Source organism: Aricia agestis, chromosome 6, assembly GCF_905147365.1.
Source record: "Aricia agestis chromosome 6, ilAriAges1.1, whole genome shotgun sequence".
In the NCBI taxonomy this organism is placed as follows: domain Eukaryota; kingdom Metazoa; phylum Arthropoda; class Insecta; order Lepidoptera; family Lycaenidae; genus Aricia; species Aricia agestis.
The window spans coordinates 14,044,762-14,062,521 of record NC_056411.1 but is presented as its reverse complement, the minus strand read 5'-3'; the positions used below and the strand labels follow the sequence as shown (position 1 = coordinate 14,062,521).

General features: G+C 37.0%; 1 protein-coding gene across 1 annotated transcript; it reads right to left on the bottom strand.

Moving 5' to 3' along the window:
- Positions 1 to 1,888: 1,888 nt before the first annotated feature.
- LOC121728209 (alpha-tocopherol transfer protein-like) lies at positions 1,889 to 4,407 on the bottom strand. The gene is made up of 4 exons (XM_042116346.1): positions 4,292 to 4,407; positions 3,063 to 3,197; positions 2,534 to 2,747; positions 1,889 to 2,043 (listed from the first exon to the last, which is right to left on the bottom strand). Exons 1-4 carry the CDS (start codon positions 4,385 to 4,387, stop codon positions 1,889 to 1,891), a joined length of 600 nt encoding a protein of 199 aa, XP_041972280.1. The 5' UTR covers positions 4,388 to 4,407.
- Between the last annotated feature and the right edge of the window lie 13,353 nt (positions 4,408 to 17,760).

The following is a 17,760-nucleotide window of genomic DNA, read 5'->3' as shown; positions in this document are numbered from 1 at the left end:
AGAAATGTCCGTAGAACTCTTCCAGCTGATTTCAAAAGAATAATGTATTTGATAGATTTTTGGGCAGCTAGACAAGTATTTCAAACAATCACGCAAAGCGGTGAATTCCCTTTTTTTTTTTTTATATTAAATACGGGGGCAAACGAGCAGGGCAAACGGGTCACCTGATGGTAAGCAACTACCGTCGCCCATGGACACTCGCAACATCAGAAGAGCTGCAGGTGCGTTGCCGGCCTTTTAAGAGGGAATACGCTCTTTTCTTGAAGGTTTGCAGGTCGTATCGGACAGGAAATACTGCTGGTGACAGTTCATTCGAGAGTTTTACAGTGCGCGGCAGAAAGTTACGCGAAAAACGCACTGTGGAAGACTGCCACTCATCAAGGTGATGAGGATGGTATGTTTTTCGCGTGGGACGATAGCGAAAAGTTGCAGGTGGTATGATTCCGAACAATTCCTCAGAGCACTCCCCGTGATACAACCGATAGAGGATGCAGAGTGAAGCTACATCTCGGCGTAATTCCAGGGGGTCCAAGCTGTTTGAAACACTATGGCAATCAACAATTCGAGCAGACCTTCGTTGGATACGATCCAGAGGGAGCAGTTGGTATTTTGGCGCCCCTGCCCAGAGATGAGAACAATATTCCATATGAGGCCGAACCTGCGCCTTGTAGAGTTGTAGGCGTTGGTCCGGACTGAAGTACTGTCTCGCTCTGTTAAGAACGCCAAGCTTCTTCGAGGCTAATTTGGCCTTACCCTCAAGATGATATCGGAACTGGACTTCGCTCGATATGTTGACGCCAAGTATCTCAATGCTAGGGGAGATGGTTAAAGATGTGCCCTCAAAATGAGGATAAACGACCATTGGTGACTTTTTAGTGGTGAACGCGCAGACTTGTGTCTTGGCGGGGTTGCATTGGACTAAGTTACGTCTACCCCATTCAGAGACCTTCTCCGATGAATTCTCCACCTTAGACACGAGTTCGTTTCGACTCTCAGTGACATTTTGCCAAGAAATATTAGGGGAGCCGGTATATACAGCATCACCTGTACTATCATCCGCATAGCAATGAATGCCATTGGTTTGTAACATGTCATTGATATGCAGTATGAATAGGGTAGGCGATAGCACACAGCCCTGAGGGACACCAGCATTAACAGACTGAGTTTCCGAGCATTCGCCGTCAACTACGACCTTTATGCTTCTGTCTGCTAAGAAACTAGTGACCCACTTACATAATTTCTCGGGCAGCCCGTATGATGGAAGCTTAGATAGTAGCGCTTTATGCCAAACCCGATCAAAGGCCTTCGCAATGCCAAACTAACAGCCAATGCCTCTCCCTTCGACTCAATTGCCTGAGCCCAACGATGAGTCAGGTATGCCAAGAGATCACCAGCCGAGCGACTTTTTCCCTTTGCTACAACATAATTATGTGAGAGTGGGTTTTCACACCTGGTCATGATAATTAATAAAAACTAAATACAGTAATCGACTTGATACCGAGTCAGAATTAAGATTAAAATTGTCTAAAATTACTCCTAATATAGATTCCATTTGCGACAAGAAACAAGCACACCCATCACATTAATATTAAAAAGACATTTCTTTTGGCACTTTATGTTTACTTTTATTCAAATAAAAACCTTTCATTAGTTAGTAAGGGGTTCGCTGTCACCTGGAAATTTTAACAGGGATTCGTGGAGCCGAAAGTTTGAGAAACCCTGGCCTAAATCAGTCGCCTAGTAAGGATTTTTTTTATAAAGCTAGCTATTTTTTTTATAAAGCTAGTCCCTGCTGGTATTAAATTGTGCACTATTGTTACTTTATTTTTTATTTTGTGTCTTGGTATGTATCATATTATAATTACTAGAAAATTAGGATTACAAAAACTTAGTCCACGCTGAGGTTTCTGAACGTGCCCGACATGCCCATGTACTCGGAGTTGAACAGGTCCTTTGAACGGAAGTTCTCATCCGTCCGCGCCTTGTTGATCTGCTTCCTGTAATCCTTGAAGTAGTCCGAGCACAGCTCCTCTATGAATTCGTCTGAAAAGATGCAGTATGTATAAGAAACTTAGTGATAGACTTAAAGGTGATCTTTGAGAGGAGAAGAAATAGTTAACGGATGAAGAGAAGTGAAGAACTAACGGTAATTCTTCAGCACTTCTGTTGGTTCACTCCTTTTAGATAAAAATAAATAATAAGAGAACTTTTACTAACTTATCATTAATCCCATTACTATGACATTGACTCTCATAACCATTTCTTAAGCAAAATGTCAGATAAATAAAAGCAACGTATGTTTTTAAAGATTTTGTCCTAGTGTAGGAACCACGCCAGCCCCGGATTCGATTTATGAATAGGCCATAGGAATATAGGCCACGGCCAAGGGGTGGCAGAGTTCTAGGGGGGCGGCAGCGTCCATAGAAGCCCTACAGATTACATGTGGCGGCGGAAATAAAGTGGACTACTCTCATAAAAAATATTAATTCAGCACTGAGCCACGCTAGAAACAGACTGCGTTATTACAACATACCTCTCAACTCCCGCACAGTCCTGTCCTCACCCCCATATTCCACGGGCAGCACGCTCTTAGGTATATACTCGTAGACGGAGTCCAGGGTATTATGTACCTGGATCCTGCTGCTGATCTTCGCGCTCATGACCTGCTTGAACAGCATCACCAGGGCCGTCATGGGCTTGGAGTCTGTGAGGATGTGAATGGCCTTTATCCTCATGCTGTACCCTTCCTGTCGGTAATTGCTCAGTTAAGTTCCATCTAGTGTAGGACGTAGGTAAACTCCTGTACCCTAATGGCAGCTAATTTGGTTTCCAAAAACAACTATAGCAAATTTTATGCTATTTTCATATGTACTGCCAGAATAAGAAGAAAATTATCTAATTTAAATTGTTGGGCCTTGAGTGCCTCGACTGTCACACTGCCGTCCCATAATATGTAGGTTTCATTGAAATTATAGTGCTTAGTAAAACTAATTATTATTATCAAGCAATTTTTTTAATCACAAAAGTGCCTAGTTACTGTGTGTATGTAGTGGTATACTCACAAACGCAGTGTCCAGGATAGTCCGGAACTGTGTGAAGTTGACTGACATGGTGAAGTCGATCGCGCTGCCGCCTCGCCAGTCCGCCAGGTACATCAACCCGTTGTTATAGTCGTACAGTTGCACGTAGTCTGACACCTGTGAATGTATGGAGGAAAAAGAATAGAGGAGGAGTAGGAGCAGAAACTGGACGCGCTATTTACTCATAGCTTTAAACAAACGAGTAGAGTTACAATATTACGTTTAAATAATATGTAAGTTGCTTTTTGTGATTAATGAAACTGTTATTATTATTGTTATAGCTTTATCGTATTGTTTATGTTTTAAAATTACACTGTAATGCTTAGTTTTAATTTAGTTATTTTATTTTCATAATTAGGCGCTTACTGAAAACCAGCGTTGCGACTACGGTCGCAACACATGCTGAGTAAGCACCTATTTGGTAAAGGTGTTGAAATGTTTTTTAATTGTTTAGTTTTGTTTGTATTGTTTACCAAAAAAAGATTGTTTGTTTCTTTCTACAAAATATACTCTATCAATGACGAAACTCGTGGCGGCAACCTGACTTAAAGAGTATAAGAGCCAGCGACACAGACCATCGTCATTTTTATCTATACTTACATATAAATAAAATTGAAGTGTCTGTTTGTAATATTGAAAGAACCGTTTCTTACTACATGCATATGAATGTACTTACGATACATATACCAAAATAGCATTTTTTTTAATTTTGTCTGTCTGTAATCTCCGAAACAGCTGGGGCGATTTTGACCGGACTTTTTTTGGCAGATAGCTGATGTAATAAGGAGTAACTTAGGCTACTTTTAAACTGACTTTCAATAAAGGAGGAGGATATATTTTATTTTTTTAATATATATTTTGTTCGGAAAAATTCTCTCTTTTTTCTTTCTGAAAAATTATGATCTTCGTTATCACATTTTGCTGACGCGGACGAGGTCGCGGGCAACAGCTAGTTATTTATAAGTATTATTTTTTTGATTTCCTAAACACGTTGCCTATTTGCTGCTGCGGAACCCTTCATGGGCGATTCCAACTCGCACTTGGCCGCTTTTTTACGTTAGGGACCCCCCCCCCCTTATCTAAGCTAACCTTAAACCTGCTTTTCGTTTTTACCTCTACATAATATAGGGGTCATAAACAATATTTTGCAAAATGGCGAAATTTTTTTTAATAAATAAATAAACTTTAAACTAAATTTTAAAAGAACTTACGATAAGAAATAGTTTCATGTACTGGCTGACTTTGGTCGCGTCCATCTTGGTGGTTCTCGCCTGGAATAGATGGACTCGGCAGTGGTCCGGAGTCATTTTCGGCAACACGATATCCATCCTAGGTCGCGGATTTTTATTACATCATAAAACATTACAGTAACCACTTATACCCATTAAACCATAAAAGTTTATCATAAAAGTCTGTTTACGTGATATTTATTTCAATTTTTTCACAAAGTATTTTTTTCCAACTAATATTAACGCCCCCACACTGATTTAAGTGAATATTACCCGTTTTTAGGGTTCCGTACCCAAAGGGTAAAAACGGGACCCTATTACTAAGACCGTCCGTCCGTCTGTCTCCAGGCTGTAACTCAAGAACCGCTATTGCTAGACTTCTGTAATTGTCACTGTTTACAGATTGTGTATTTTTGTTGCCGTATTTAAACACAATTTTTTGCCATCTTTCGTTCTATAACGGTACGGAACCCTTCTTGCGCGAGTCCGACTCGCACTTGGCCGATTTTTTTTACCAGAATAGCTGCGTAGAAGTATTTTGAACTATAAAAATACTTGCGTACTATAGCTAGCCCAAGTATGTAATCTATGCGCAGTGCGCTCTCTTTTACTTTCGTAGCCCAGTGTGAATATGGATTACCAACATGAGACATCAGACATGACTGATTAGAGATCAGGCTCAGGACATTTTGCTCTGGCATCTGTTCTCTTAGATGTTTACTTCGAAATAAAACACACCATAGGATAAGACTGTAGCTACGCTACAATAACTACATATTAATATTATGATTTTAAGACATTTGAGTATAAGCGTAAGAAATATATATTTAAATATATATACGTGGGAGCCGGGCCGGCTCGACCGGAGAAATACCGCGTTCTCAAAGAAAACCGGCGTGAAACAGCGCTTGCGCTGTGTTTCGCCGAGTGAGTGAGTTTACCGGAGGCCCAATTCCCTACCCTATTCCCTTCCCTATCCTCCCCTATTCCCTTCCTTTCCCATCCCTACTCTCCTCTATTCCTTCTTAAAAGGTCGGCAACGCACCTGCAGCTCTTCTGATGCTGCGCGTGTCCCGTTTGCTCGTTTGCCCCCTTATTACATTAAAAAAAAATTATAATCAAGCTATTATTTACAAGTTATCCTCGCTTCGGCTTAGCTCCTGAATGTCGTAATCCTCGAACAGTTCCGGTATCAGACTTCTGAGTGTGCATATCTTGTCCAGCTTTTGTTTGGTTCGCTCAAGAGATCCCTTGTTGAAAATTATTATTCGCTCCAAATATCTCCTAGCTGTTAAATCAAAGTGATCGTTATCAATTATCTTCATCAAAATATCAATCCACTAGGATCTAGCTATACCTATCTACTCAACCTGCGGCCCGCCGCCGCGCCGGGGCTTTATCAAAAATGTTATAAATAATTTTTTGTTACAAATGTAAGTCGGATAGGTATCCCAATTATAAATGCGCACATTCGTTTTGTTTGCCGGTTGTGCAAACACGTTATTTTTACCCCTAAATCCTAATTGCCCCTAAAGAATGTTAGCTGCGGCCCGGGCGTGTAACTTGTGGCTCGTCTCAAAAAATAAATAAATAATAAATAAATAAAATATCTTTTTATTCATAATGGGTATCATGATACACTTTTTGAAAGTCGAACGAAGAAACTACGTTGCCTACCACCGGTTCGGGAACTACCCTGAGGTACAATAAGATTGAATACCTCTGATCGAGTCAAAAAATTTAGATCTATTTGATAATAATAAATTAATGAATAATTATTCTTTATTGTGCACACTAATAAAAATACAAAAGGAATACTTACAAGAAAAAAAAACAAAATATTCAGGGTGTCACAATGGCGCCTTATTACTAGGTAGCAATTTCAATAAACAAAATATAATATACGCACGTAATGATTTAACTACAAAATGCTGCTGCTTTTGTATCCAAGCCTCGAGGGTGTCCAACATTTCTATCATACGTATCGTCTTGTCAATGCCATGTTCTTTCCGCACGAATTCTAAGGTATCAGAATTGTATGTTAAGAATTTACTTTCAGTAAGAGACTGCATGGCCGCTAAGTATTTTACGTAATGACTACATTTGAAGCCGGCGACTGAATTTATATGAAGTCGAACAAAATGACAGCGAATTTTAAGTAATTTAATTATAACTACTGTTTCTTAAAAACTATAAATAACAATGTATAAATAGATCGCCTAAAATAATAACATTACCTAAAGAAAAACACTGGATCGTCAATGTTATTAGTATCCTCAGGCTATGCTTAAGTACCTACTTAATTAAGAAAGAATAATAATTAATAAGTTACAGCAAGAGCTAACTAGCTACTTACTAATTAATGATACTTAATAATATATTTGCTGTACAAGTCAAGAAAACACAATAAATTAATTAAAATAATATGATGAATAATCACAGACTGTCTGTTAACAAAACATTAGATATTTGATAATATAGGTACGATTTGACTAAAATTGGGATTTAGGGTATACGTGGGAGAGCCATGCTTCGGCGCGAATGGGCCGGCTCGACCGGATAAATACCACGTTCCATGTTCCATGATGTTTAGAAGGCTACCGAACCTCCCGCCCTGGACACCCGCAACCACGTGCTTCTTTTATCTGGGAAGGTACGAGCCTCCAAGTGAAGCGTATAGGGAATCACTATGTGAGCCAGGACAAATCTTAAAATGACTTTTTCTATTTATATAACGATATATACATTTATATAAGGTGCATTGGGGTAACTTCGGAAGAAAAAAAAAATGGGGATATTCCGAAAATGGCAAATAATTACCAAACAGAAAGTAATTTTGAGCTCTGGCTACATTAACCGAGACGCCAATTTAATCACCTCCCCCACTTCCTTTCCCTCGAGCCGTCAGCCGGCAGTGTATGTGCGCTAAGTTCATTTTTTCGCGCCAAGTGCAATTTTATGATTTTTTTGGGATTATCGAAATTACCCCGTATTGTTTTACACAGAAATTAGGTAAGTTACGTAATATTTTGTTTGTTTTAAAGAAGCTTTGACGTTTTTTGCTTTTCTAAGAATAGGTTATGTTGCTCTAGCTATGATTTTTAATAAACATTCGAAATAACCCCAGTGGGGTAAATTTGTTAACGAAATTTCCCCAAAAATTTTTCCATAGTCTTTTGCAGGGGTGCGCAACATAATATAATATTCCGATTTGATGGTCCTAAAATATGGATTGTTCTATTTGTAGGACAAGGTTACTCTTGAATTATATTACTATAATAACCTATCATTATACAAAAAAACAGCTTATTAGGGTACCGTTTTAGTCGTTTTAGTTCACTAATCAACAAAACTTAGTTGACTACGGAACCCTAAAACGCACCCCTAACCAGCTGATTTTCTGTATATTGATAGGTTAATAGTTCTATCTCTGTTAGCTACCACTTTCGTTGGCTTTTTTATTGTTCTTATTCTATTTATTTCTTTGCTCCAAATGTTGAGGACATCTGCATCCCCGATGGGGTAATTTCGAAAATTTTTCGGTACAAAACTTAGTTTGGTGTCTTCTATGGCTTGTATGCACAATGTTTTTGTATGGGGTAAAATAGAATAAAAATAAATATGTGCCTTAAATGTATTTTTACATTAGGTCGTGTTTCGGCTGTTAGTCGAAATTACCCCTTGAGTATTCGAATTTACCCATGAAAAGTAGAAATAGGGTTATATTTTAAAGGGGTAGTTATATCAGAATCCGTAAATACTTTTGAACTAAAAAATATAAGGTTGGGTCGCCTAAGATCGGACGCTGTTTCTAATTTAAAGATATAAATAAACACTATTTTATTAGAAGAAATATAGTTTTAATTCTTTAGCACAAGGTGGTGTACAAAAGCGAGGGAAAACATGACAAGTATAATAGACCACTGTCATGACATTGACATTACAATCTCGTTCATAAACTATGTTCGGGAACATCTCCCTTTCTTTACAAAAATAAGCTTAACATACGTAATCACTTAAGTAACTAGGTTTAGTTCTAGTACGAACACTTCTGCTTCTGTGAGGTGGCTCTTCCGAAAGCTGCTCGTGAACATTTTCATTGATATAGGGCTCCGAAGGCTGACATGGTGTGTACAGATGAAATCCAGCAGCATCACTATGTACAGTAGGGTCAGGAGGTGGTTGCTCAGTAACTGGTACATTAGTTGTTTTACTTTCAGGACACTGATCCCCTGCGAAAGGTTTAATGTGGACCCTGTTTCTTCTATAATATTTCCCATCAACTGTAACTATATAAGATCTATCATTAATAACTTTGGTAATAACTCCAAAGCTCCACTTTTTATCAACTTCAGGATGTAGCTGAGTGATCACTCTCTGGCCAATAGTTAAAAGGGCTAGTTGTTTACGATGCTTATCTACATTTCTCTTTATCTTCTCTTTTCTTTTTTTAATATTCTCTGCAACCTGAGGGATAACTTGAGGCTTGAGATGCTGTAGTGTGCAAGGTAGACCGGTACGTGTACGCCTAGAAAACAGTTTCTGTGCTGGACTGGTGTTATCCATTTCAATTGGAACATTTCTTAAGTGAAGTAGACTATACCACAAATCTTTTTTAGTTTGCAGGCTCTGAACCACTAATTTCTTTGCTATTTTCACAGCTGCTTCAGCCTTGCCATTAGACTCTGGGTGATGAGGCGAAGATGTCACATGTTCTATTCCCCATGCTTGTGTGAAAGACCTAAATTGTTCATTAACAAAATTTGTAGCATTGTCCGTACAGATTCTTTGAGGAATACCATGTCTTGCGAAATTTTTCTTGCATATTTGTACAATTTCTCTGGCAGTAAGTGAAGTTAGGCTGTCTAATTCAAAAAAATCTGAGAAGTGGTCAACAGATACTAAATATCGCAGATCGCCAACTGAGAAAACATCCATAGAAATATATTGAAAAGGATATAGAGGAACATCATGACACACCAGAGTTAATTTCTGTAAACTTGGTGAATGAGCTGCACATATTAAACATTTCTGAATAAAATCCTTTATGTCTGCTGACATGTTTGGCCAGTAAATGTTAGCTCTAGCCAGACGAAGTGTACTTGATACTCCATTGTGAGATACATGTAGTCTATGTAACATTTCACTTTGTAATGATTTCGGAATAACTACTTGATCATTTCGAAATATCAAGCCATCAGAAGTAGATAATTCATGACTAATCCCATTAAATATTTTCAGAGACTCTGGTAGTGCAGATATGTATTTAGGGAATCCATACTTTATATATTCTATTAACTTTAACAAAGTATCATCCTTCAATGTTTCTTCCTTAATTTTTTTTAATAACTGATCTGCAATTTTTAAATACTTAATCCTGGATATGTTAGCTATAATTTTGAATACTTTTCTTTCCTTCAACTTAGTTTCCAACTCATAATTCTTATCTATCTCTGACGTGACAGGAGCTCTTGATAAAGTATCTGCAACTTGATTGTCTTTACCTTGAATAAACACCAGATGGACATTGTATTTTTGAAGTGTTAACAACATCATTTGCAGACGCTTTGGAGCGTCTACCAGTGGCTTGTTAACAATATTTATGAGCGGTCGGTGGTCAGTTTTAACTATAGTCCTCGAGCTTCCTGCAATATATTGATTGAATCTGGTACATGCAAAAACTACCGCCAACATCTCTTTTTCTATCTGCGCGTATCTTTTTTCTGTAGAGGTTAAACATCTGGATGCAAAAGAAATTATCTTGTTATCCTGATACATAGCCGCACCAAGTCCAAACTCACTGGCATCACATTCTATAGTTACTTCTTTGTTTACATCGAAATATTGCAAGGTAGGTAAGTTACTAATGAGATTCTTCAAAGCTTGAAACTCTTTTTCTTCTTCAGCTGTCCAAACAAATTCTGTATCTCTTTTAGTCAAATTTCTCAGTTTATGTGCATGGAAACTTAGATTATTAATGAACTTGCTGAGGTAGCCTACCATGCCGAGGAATCTAAGCACATCTTTTGCATTTTTTGGTGTAGGCATATTAACTATGGCATCTACTTTGGTTTCATCTACCTTTAGACCTTCATTGGTAAGTACATGGCCATAAAATTTAACAGACTTATGAAGCAACTTAACTTTTTCTCTATTTAATTTACAGTTAACTTTACGTAATCGTTGCAACAATTTCTCAAAATTTTTATTATGGTCTACTGTAGCCTCCTCAATGGTATCTCCCACTCCATATATTAGGATATCATCTGCTATGATTTCAATTCCTTTCAGGTCCTTCAGAAGACTTGTAAGTTGTTGTTGGAATATCTCGGGTGAAACGCTGAGGCCAAAGGGTAATCTCTTCCACCTGAAACGGCCAAACGGGGTCCAAAATGTTGTTAATTTGCTACTACTTTCATTTAGTTTACATTGCCAGAAACCTTTTTTTGCATCGACAGTACTGAATATCTTAGCATTTTTTAGCTCAGGTAACATTTCATCCAGGGTATTAAATTGAAAATGGGGTCGTTTCAGCGCCTTATTCAAAGGTATAGGGTCAAGACAAATTCTAAACTTCTCATTTCTATTAACAATCAAAATATTATTTACCCAATCCGTGTGCTGTTTTTCTTTCACAATGATGCCATCTTTTTCCAACTTCTCCAATTCCACTTTCAATTTCTCTCGAAGACAGATTGGAACACGACGAGCCGGTTGTATGCGGGGAGGAACAGTTTCATCAATTTCCAAAGAAACTTCACCAGGAAGACTGCCATAACCTTCAAATACATCTGCATAACTTTCCAAAATCTTATTTATGTCAGTATTATGGTGAGATGAAATAGTGTCGCAGTACTTAATGAAACCTAAGGCAACACAGGCCTTTTCTGAAAGTAGTGGCTCATGCTTAACATCAACAATATGGAATTTAATTTTAAAATTTGTGTTCTTTCTTTTACAGGTAAATATGGCAACACCATAATTTGATATAGGAGAGCCATTAAAGCATTTCAACTTCTGAGTAGCTGGAGCAAGAGAAGAAAGATTATTTTTTCCAGTTATTTTTTTATACTGCTCGGCTCCCATGACACAAACTTGTGCCCCGGTATCTAAAGTACAATAAATTTTATGCCATTCATCACCCTTTTTAAATAACAAAGGCGCTTCCATATGACCAGATACTTTATTTGCTCGGACCTCTGAAATGTACACGCTGTCGTCCGATGAATCATCTTCTACTTCTATTTCCTTCACCGAAACACCTTTCTTCTTACATACAGATTTGAAATGGTTACGACCTCCACAGCCTTCACATCGGGTACCCCAAGCTGGACAAACTTTTTTCTTAAACACATGCATATTACCGCAGAACTTGCACTTTTTAAGTCCTTCTGTAGCTTCCTTCTTCACATGTTTAGATATCTTGTTAACCTCATTAAAATTCTGCAAGTCTGACACATGAGCTGATGCCCTTTCTGCTGAACGGCATATGTTAATAGCAACATCTAAGGTAAGGTTCTCATTTCGCAGCAGTTCTGACATGACTTTGCTGTCTCTAATACCTACTACGATCCGGTCCCGCAGCATTTCTTCCTTGATAGTGTCGGGATAATGGCAAGGTTTTATTAATTTTCTTAGACTGAGCAAAAAATCATCAAAATTTTCGTCCGTGTTCTGGCCTCTAATATTGAAAACATAACGGGAGTGAATAATATTAGTCTTCTTTATGATTTCTTCTTCCATTCTAATGAATATAGATTTTTCTTTCTTTTTATCTTTCTCTGACAGGTTAAAATCCATGTACTTCTTCATAGCTGCGTTCCCAATGGCATTTAGTAGAATGCCCGCTTTTATTTCGTCTTTCTCGGGGCCCCAATTGTTCATACCAGTGGCTATACAGTAGTTTTCCCATCTGTTCCGAAAAAACTCCATATTCTCGTACAGGTCTCCAGTTTCCACTTCAAGAGGCTGGGGCCAGGGCACGCTTACGCTGGATTTTAAAGTGGATCCGACGGCGGCGTCGCTGGATGGCGCCGACATCCGAGTAATTTGCTGTTGCATCAATTCCATCTGCGTCTCCATAGTGCGCATCAATTGCGTCTGCTGCTCCAGCAGACGGATCAGATTTTCGTCAGCCATTTTTATGACACCATGTTTCTAATTTAAAGATATAAATAAACACTATTTTATTAGAAGAAATATAGTTTTAATTCTTTAGCACAAGGTGGTGTACAAAAGCGAGGGAAAACATGACAAGTATAATAGACCACTGTCATGACATTGACATTACAATCTCGTTCATAAACTATGTTCGGGAACAGACGCATTAGCCGAAAATTTTAGAGGTGCTGCATTTTTATTTTATTTCTCTTGATTCGATGTCGTTTTTCTTTTGCGGTCTTCTGTAAATTGATGACAAAGAAATATTGTTTAACCCCAAATTTTTGGTTTGCGCTAGATGATATTTTTCTATGCAAATTAAGCGTTTAAAAAGCAGACTTTTTCAACTTACCATAGTGAAGAAAAAAACATTTCAGCCGAAGATCGGACTATGTGGTATCTTCAGTTCTATACGTTTAATAATAAAGTACACATTAGGAAAACATCCGGACTTACGTCCATACATTTATCAATGATCCGGTCAAAAATTACTCAAAAGATTTGACACATACGATTCTTTTTCTTTTTTTTTTTTGCGTTTTTATAGTCCGGTCTTCCCTCCTCATCCTAATTAAGTTTCTCAAACTTTTATCCTTCGAGTCTTAGGAATAAATAATGAAAAGGTACACATACCTTAGATTGGATAGTCATAGCGTCATTAGATAGTAGATATAAACAATATATAAAAGCACATATTTTAGTTTCTAAATTTTTTTTTTTTTGTAATCTGAGAAAGGTACTACTCAGGAGTCAGGACTGACTTACAAATATTACTTTCATTAAAATTGTGATGCATAAAATAATAATAAGTGTGGGCATTGTAATAGGACCTATTACAATAGAAATAAAAACTACCTGATAGGTTAATCAATTTTATTTGGAAAGTTGTACAAAAAAAACAAATAATTATTACTCTTATAAAAAAATATACCTTTTAACTATCAGTCTCAAAAAATTAACAGTCTTTTTATATACCCTCAGATAACTGGTAAAAATTAAAATGTAGCTAGCCTACAGATTCAGCATACCTTGTCAACTTTGGCACAAACTAGTGTTAACAAAAATAAAATCTAAATAGTAAAATTCTTATCATAAAATTTAACGTATTATTGCAATTTTTGGTAAGTAGTTACAGGCATAGTTTACTTAAACTAAAAATAAACGCTATCTTCATCATTCAGCAGTACATACTGAAGAGGATTCTCCTTTATCTGCAGTAACTCAATCGTTTTTACTATGTTTTCTTCAGGAACATAGTCTTCATCTATTCGCTTAGGGACAACAAACATCACATTTTCATTCTTTCCAACAGCTCTATGAAATGAGATAGTATATTTTTTCTCTTTCGTGTCCACACTTTTAATTGTACCTACATAATAATTCCAATTTTTTTTTAAATATCTGGTAAGTACTGTGTCACCAACATCGTAGAGGGTTGGCTGTTTCGGATGTTCAGTTGTGTTTACCTGTTTTTCTCCTTTTATTTGGATGCCTGCAAAGGATTTGTTTGGATTTGGATTGTGGAGGTCACTGTTGGGATCGATAATTTTTAGGTTTCGTATTGAATATTTAGCGAAAGCTGATTCTTCGGGAGTCACTAGAACCGATGAAATTATATTAATTCTCTTTTTTGACTTATATTCTTCCTTGTTTGGATATTTTGTATCATCTCTATCTTGAGGTTTTTCTTGTGTCATAATATTTGTTTTTATCAGTATGTTTTCTTTTCCTTCATTTTCTTTCCTTTTTGAAATTTCCTTATCCATTTCTGTATAGTTATTTGTGTTGTTTTTTGTATTCTCGATTTCTTTTTCTTCTGCACGAATCTCTTTTACTATTCTTTCAATTTCTTTTTTTCGTAGGAACAATTCTTCTTTGTCTTTCGGGATAGTGGACATAATGAGTTCTTGGGAAGTAAAAAGGTCGCTTGGTAAATCTTGGGAAGTAAAAAAGTCACTGCTGGGATCGATCATTTCTAGGTTTCGGATTGAATATTTAGCGAAAGCTGATTCATTGCGGGTCACTGGAACCGATGAAATTATATTAATTTTCTTTTTTGACTGATCTTCTTCCTTGTTTGGATATTTTGTGGCATCTCTGTCTTGTGTCATAATATTTGTTTGTATCGGTATATTTTCTTTCCTTTTCAAAATTTTTTGTATTCTCGATTTCTTTTTCTTCTGCACGAATCTCTTTTACTATTCTTTCAATCTCTATTTTTCGTAGTAACAATTCTTTCTTGTCTTTCGGGATAGTTGACATAATGGGGTCATGGGAAGTAAAAAAGTCGCTTGGTAAATCTTGTAAATCTGAATCACTGTGTAGACTCATTTCATCACTGTCCACAAATGTCGAAGCGATACTTGGTGATCTTTTAATTTTCTTTGACGGATTTGCCTTTGTTATTGTTTTACTCTGTTTTGTTTCCTTTTTTCTGTTTGATGTTTTTTTCATCACTTTATTTTGTTTTATATCATCTAAATCCTTTTTTGTGTTTGAGTTACTTGTTTGGTTTGTAGTTTTTGTTGTTTTACCAACACCCTTTCCTTTTCCTGTGGAGGTGCTATTGTTTTGGTTTTGGACTGAATTCTTTGCCTTTTTATTTATGTTCTGTATCTCAGATGTGATGATTTCAGTGTTTTGTTCTATATCGTATGAATTCTTTTCTATCTTTGAGTTATTTGATTGTTTTGTAGTTTTCGTCTTTTTACCAACACCTTTTCCTTTTGTGGAGGTGCTATTTTTTGTTTTGGAATTTTTAGTTGTATTCTGTATTCCAGATGATCCAGGTTTCTCTCCGTCAGCAGCAGACTTACTCCTACGTAATATTTCTTCGTTTGTCTCTTTTTGTTTTTCTAGATATGTTCGTGTAATAACTTCTGACCCTTTGGCTACGCGAGTTAATTTATTAACAGTCTTGCCATTTGATTGTTGTTTTATTTTTTGAAGTAGCAAGTCTTCAAAACTCGTTGCTTCGTTCGGTTCAGTTACTTTTGCAATAATAGGCCTCACATTTACGGTGCAAGAAGAGGGGCTGCGGTTTGATGTTTTATTTATTACATACAAACATAATTGCACAAGCGATTGGACGCAAATATTTTTAGATACTACAGAGTTTTGAGGATTTCCACTAACATGTTTTTGCCACCTTTTGTAAGCAGCTTGGTCAAATTTGTCTATTGGAACGACGTTGGGATTGTATGGGTGGATCCCTGCCTTTTTGAAACCGTTTCTTATTACTTCTGGACTTATTTTATGCCAAGCTTCTGCAAATAATTGGGTGAAGGCTTGCTTGCGTACTTTCATACCAATATTCTCTCGCTGCCAGACCACAAGTTTTCGGTCCCATATACTTTTAAATGATTTAAATACCGCTAAATCTAGTGGTTGTAGTAGATGAGAAGTATGTGCTGGCAATTTTAATATAGTCAAGCCGTTTTCTGCTGCTAAGGCTATTACTCTCTCATCGACATGAGTCACATGGCCATCGTACACCATAAGTTGAGGCCTTTCCGTTCCTATACCCAGTAACACTTGATTTGCCATGTAGTTAAAAAAAATATCCGCCTCCATCCATCCGCGTTTACTAGCAGCATATGCAATCTCGAAATCAAAATTAGTTTTTTCTTTCAACATCCATTCTTCATATACGTGTTTCCCTTTGAATATAATCAAGGGATTTAATTTCTCTCCTGCCGCATTAACAGTCGCTAATACTGTGATATTTTCTTTACCTGACCCTGCTGTAGTCCTTGTACTTGGATGGCCAATTGCACCTACCACTTTGGTTTTTGATGGGTCCAGTGCAACAGATGTTTCGTCAAGGTTCCAGATTCGTCGTGGATCATCGATATTTAACTCTGTGAGTACTTCTTTCAAAAGAGTAAAGTACTCGTCAATGACGAATGGATCCGTCATTCTTTTTCTAAGAATCTCCACAGCTTGTGGTTTCTTAACAGATAATTTGTGTCGTTCTCTAAAAGATATGAACCACTTGATACCTGGTCTGCCATCCTTAAATGGAGTTTGTAATTTATTTACCTTTACAAAAGCTGCCACTGTATCCAGTACTTCCTCTTTAGACAAGCCCCAACCCCATTTTTCCATAGTGCGCAGACATAAAGCCAAACGAGCTTCCATTTCTGTGGGAATTGCTTGTGATCTTCCTAGAGTTTTACTCTTTAATCCAGATTTGCTCAAAACTCGATCATTAAGAGTTGAGGTAGGTATGCCGTACATTTTGGATGCTGCATAGTTTGTCAATTCTTTGTTTCTTACCCTCTCTACTGCTTCTTTTAAGGCTTCTTCAGTGTAAAAGGTTGCCCGAAGCGAAGTCCTCTCGTATTTCGTAGGCATCTTTTATCTATAAATAACAATTTTAATGTTTAATTTAAAGATATTTTAAGACGAGAAAAGTGTAAAAAAGTGTTCGTGACTTCAAAAAATATTAGCTTGATATTTAAAATCAGTTGCATTTAAAACAAAATTTGCCCCAAGCCTCAACCAGAAAAAAATCAATTAAAATGGAAATAATATTCTTCAACTTCGCGACTTAGCGTGGATTTTGATAGAACCATGTAAGGATTATTACGTGTTATAGCGATTTATTTTGTAATCTATCTATGTGCCAAGTATAATTCAAATCCATTCGGACGTTTGAACGTGAAAAGGTAACAAACTTACACGCATGCACACACCCTCACACACACAAACACTTTCACATTCGTATTATTAGTGGGTTAGTGGGAATACGTAGTTACGTATTTAAACTAATTTCAATATAGTGGGCTTGAACACTTGAGAACCACTGACTATTTCGGATATAGTCCGATCTTCGGCATGTAGAGGGAAGACCGGATCTTGGGCTGTGAACGTCCTAGGCATAATCAAAGTATACAGATCGAAAGATTATTCGCTAATTCTGCCCCAAAATAATTAATTACAATAGTAAAATGAAAGTACTCACCACAATGAGCCATCAAAGTTTTGTAGGTAAGATCGGATCTATGATTTTTCTCACAAAATACACCTTTTCTGCCGAATCACTTGTGTGCACGTCCCGTCTGGTCGCTGGCCGGCCACAGTGTGATAAAATGGCGGATCTAGTAGTGTTGCCAGCAGTAGAAAATATTGCCTAGTTTGTGAGTTATTCCATGCATCCGATCTTATGTCACATCCGATCTTAGGCGACCCAACCTTACAATTCACATGGAAATATGTTTATTATAACTAAAATGTTACAGTTATAGGTAACAATATATACAAATTCGTCTTCTAAACTTGAAACAATG

Coding starts and splice junctions, on each gene's coding strand:
- LOC121728209 (XM_042116346.1), bottom strand. CDS start 4,387: ATGACTCCGGACCACTGCCGAGTCCATCTATTCCAGGCGAGAACCACC. Junction 3,198..4,291: donor ACATGAAACTATTTCTTATC/GTAAGTTCTTTT, acceptor ATACATTCACAG/GTGTCAGACTACGTGCAACT. Junction 2,044..2,533: donor GACTGTGCGGGAGTTGAGAG/GTATGTTGTAAT, acceptor GCATCTTTTCAG/ACGAATTCATAGAGGAGCTG.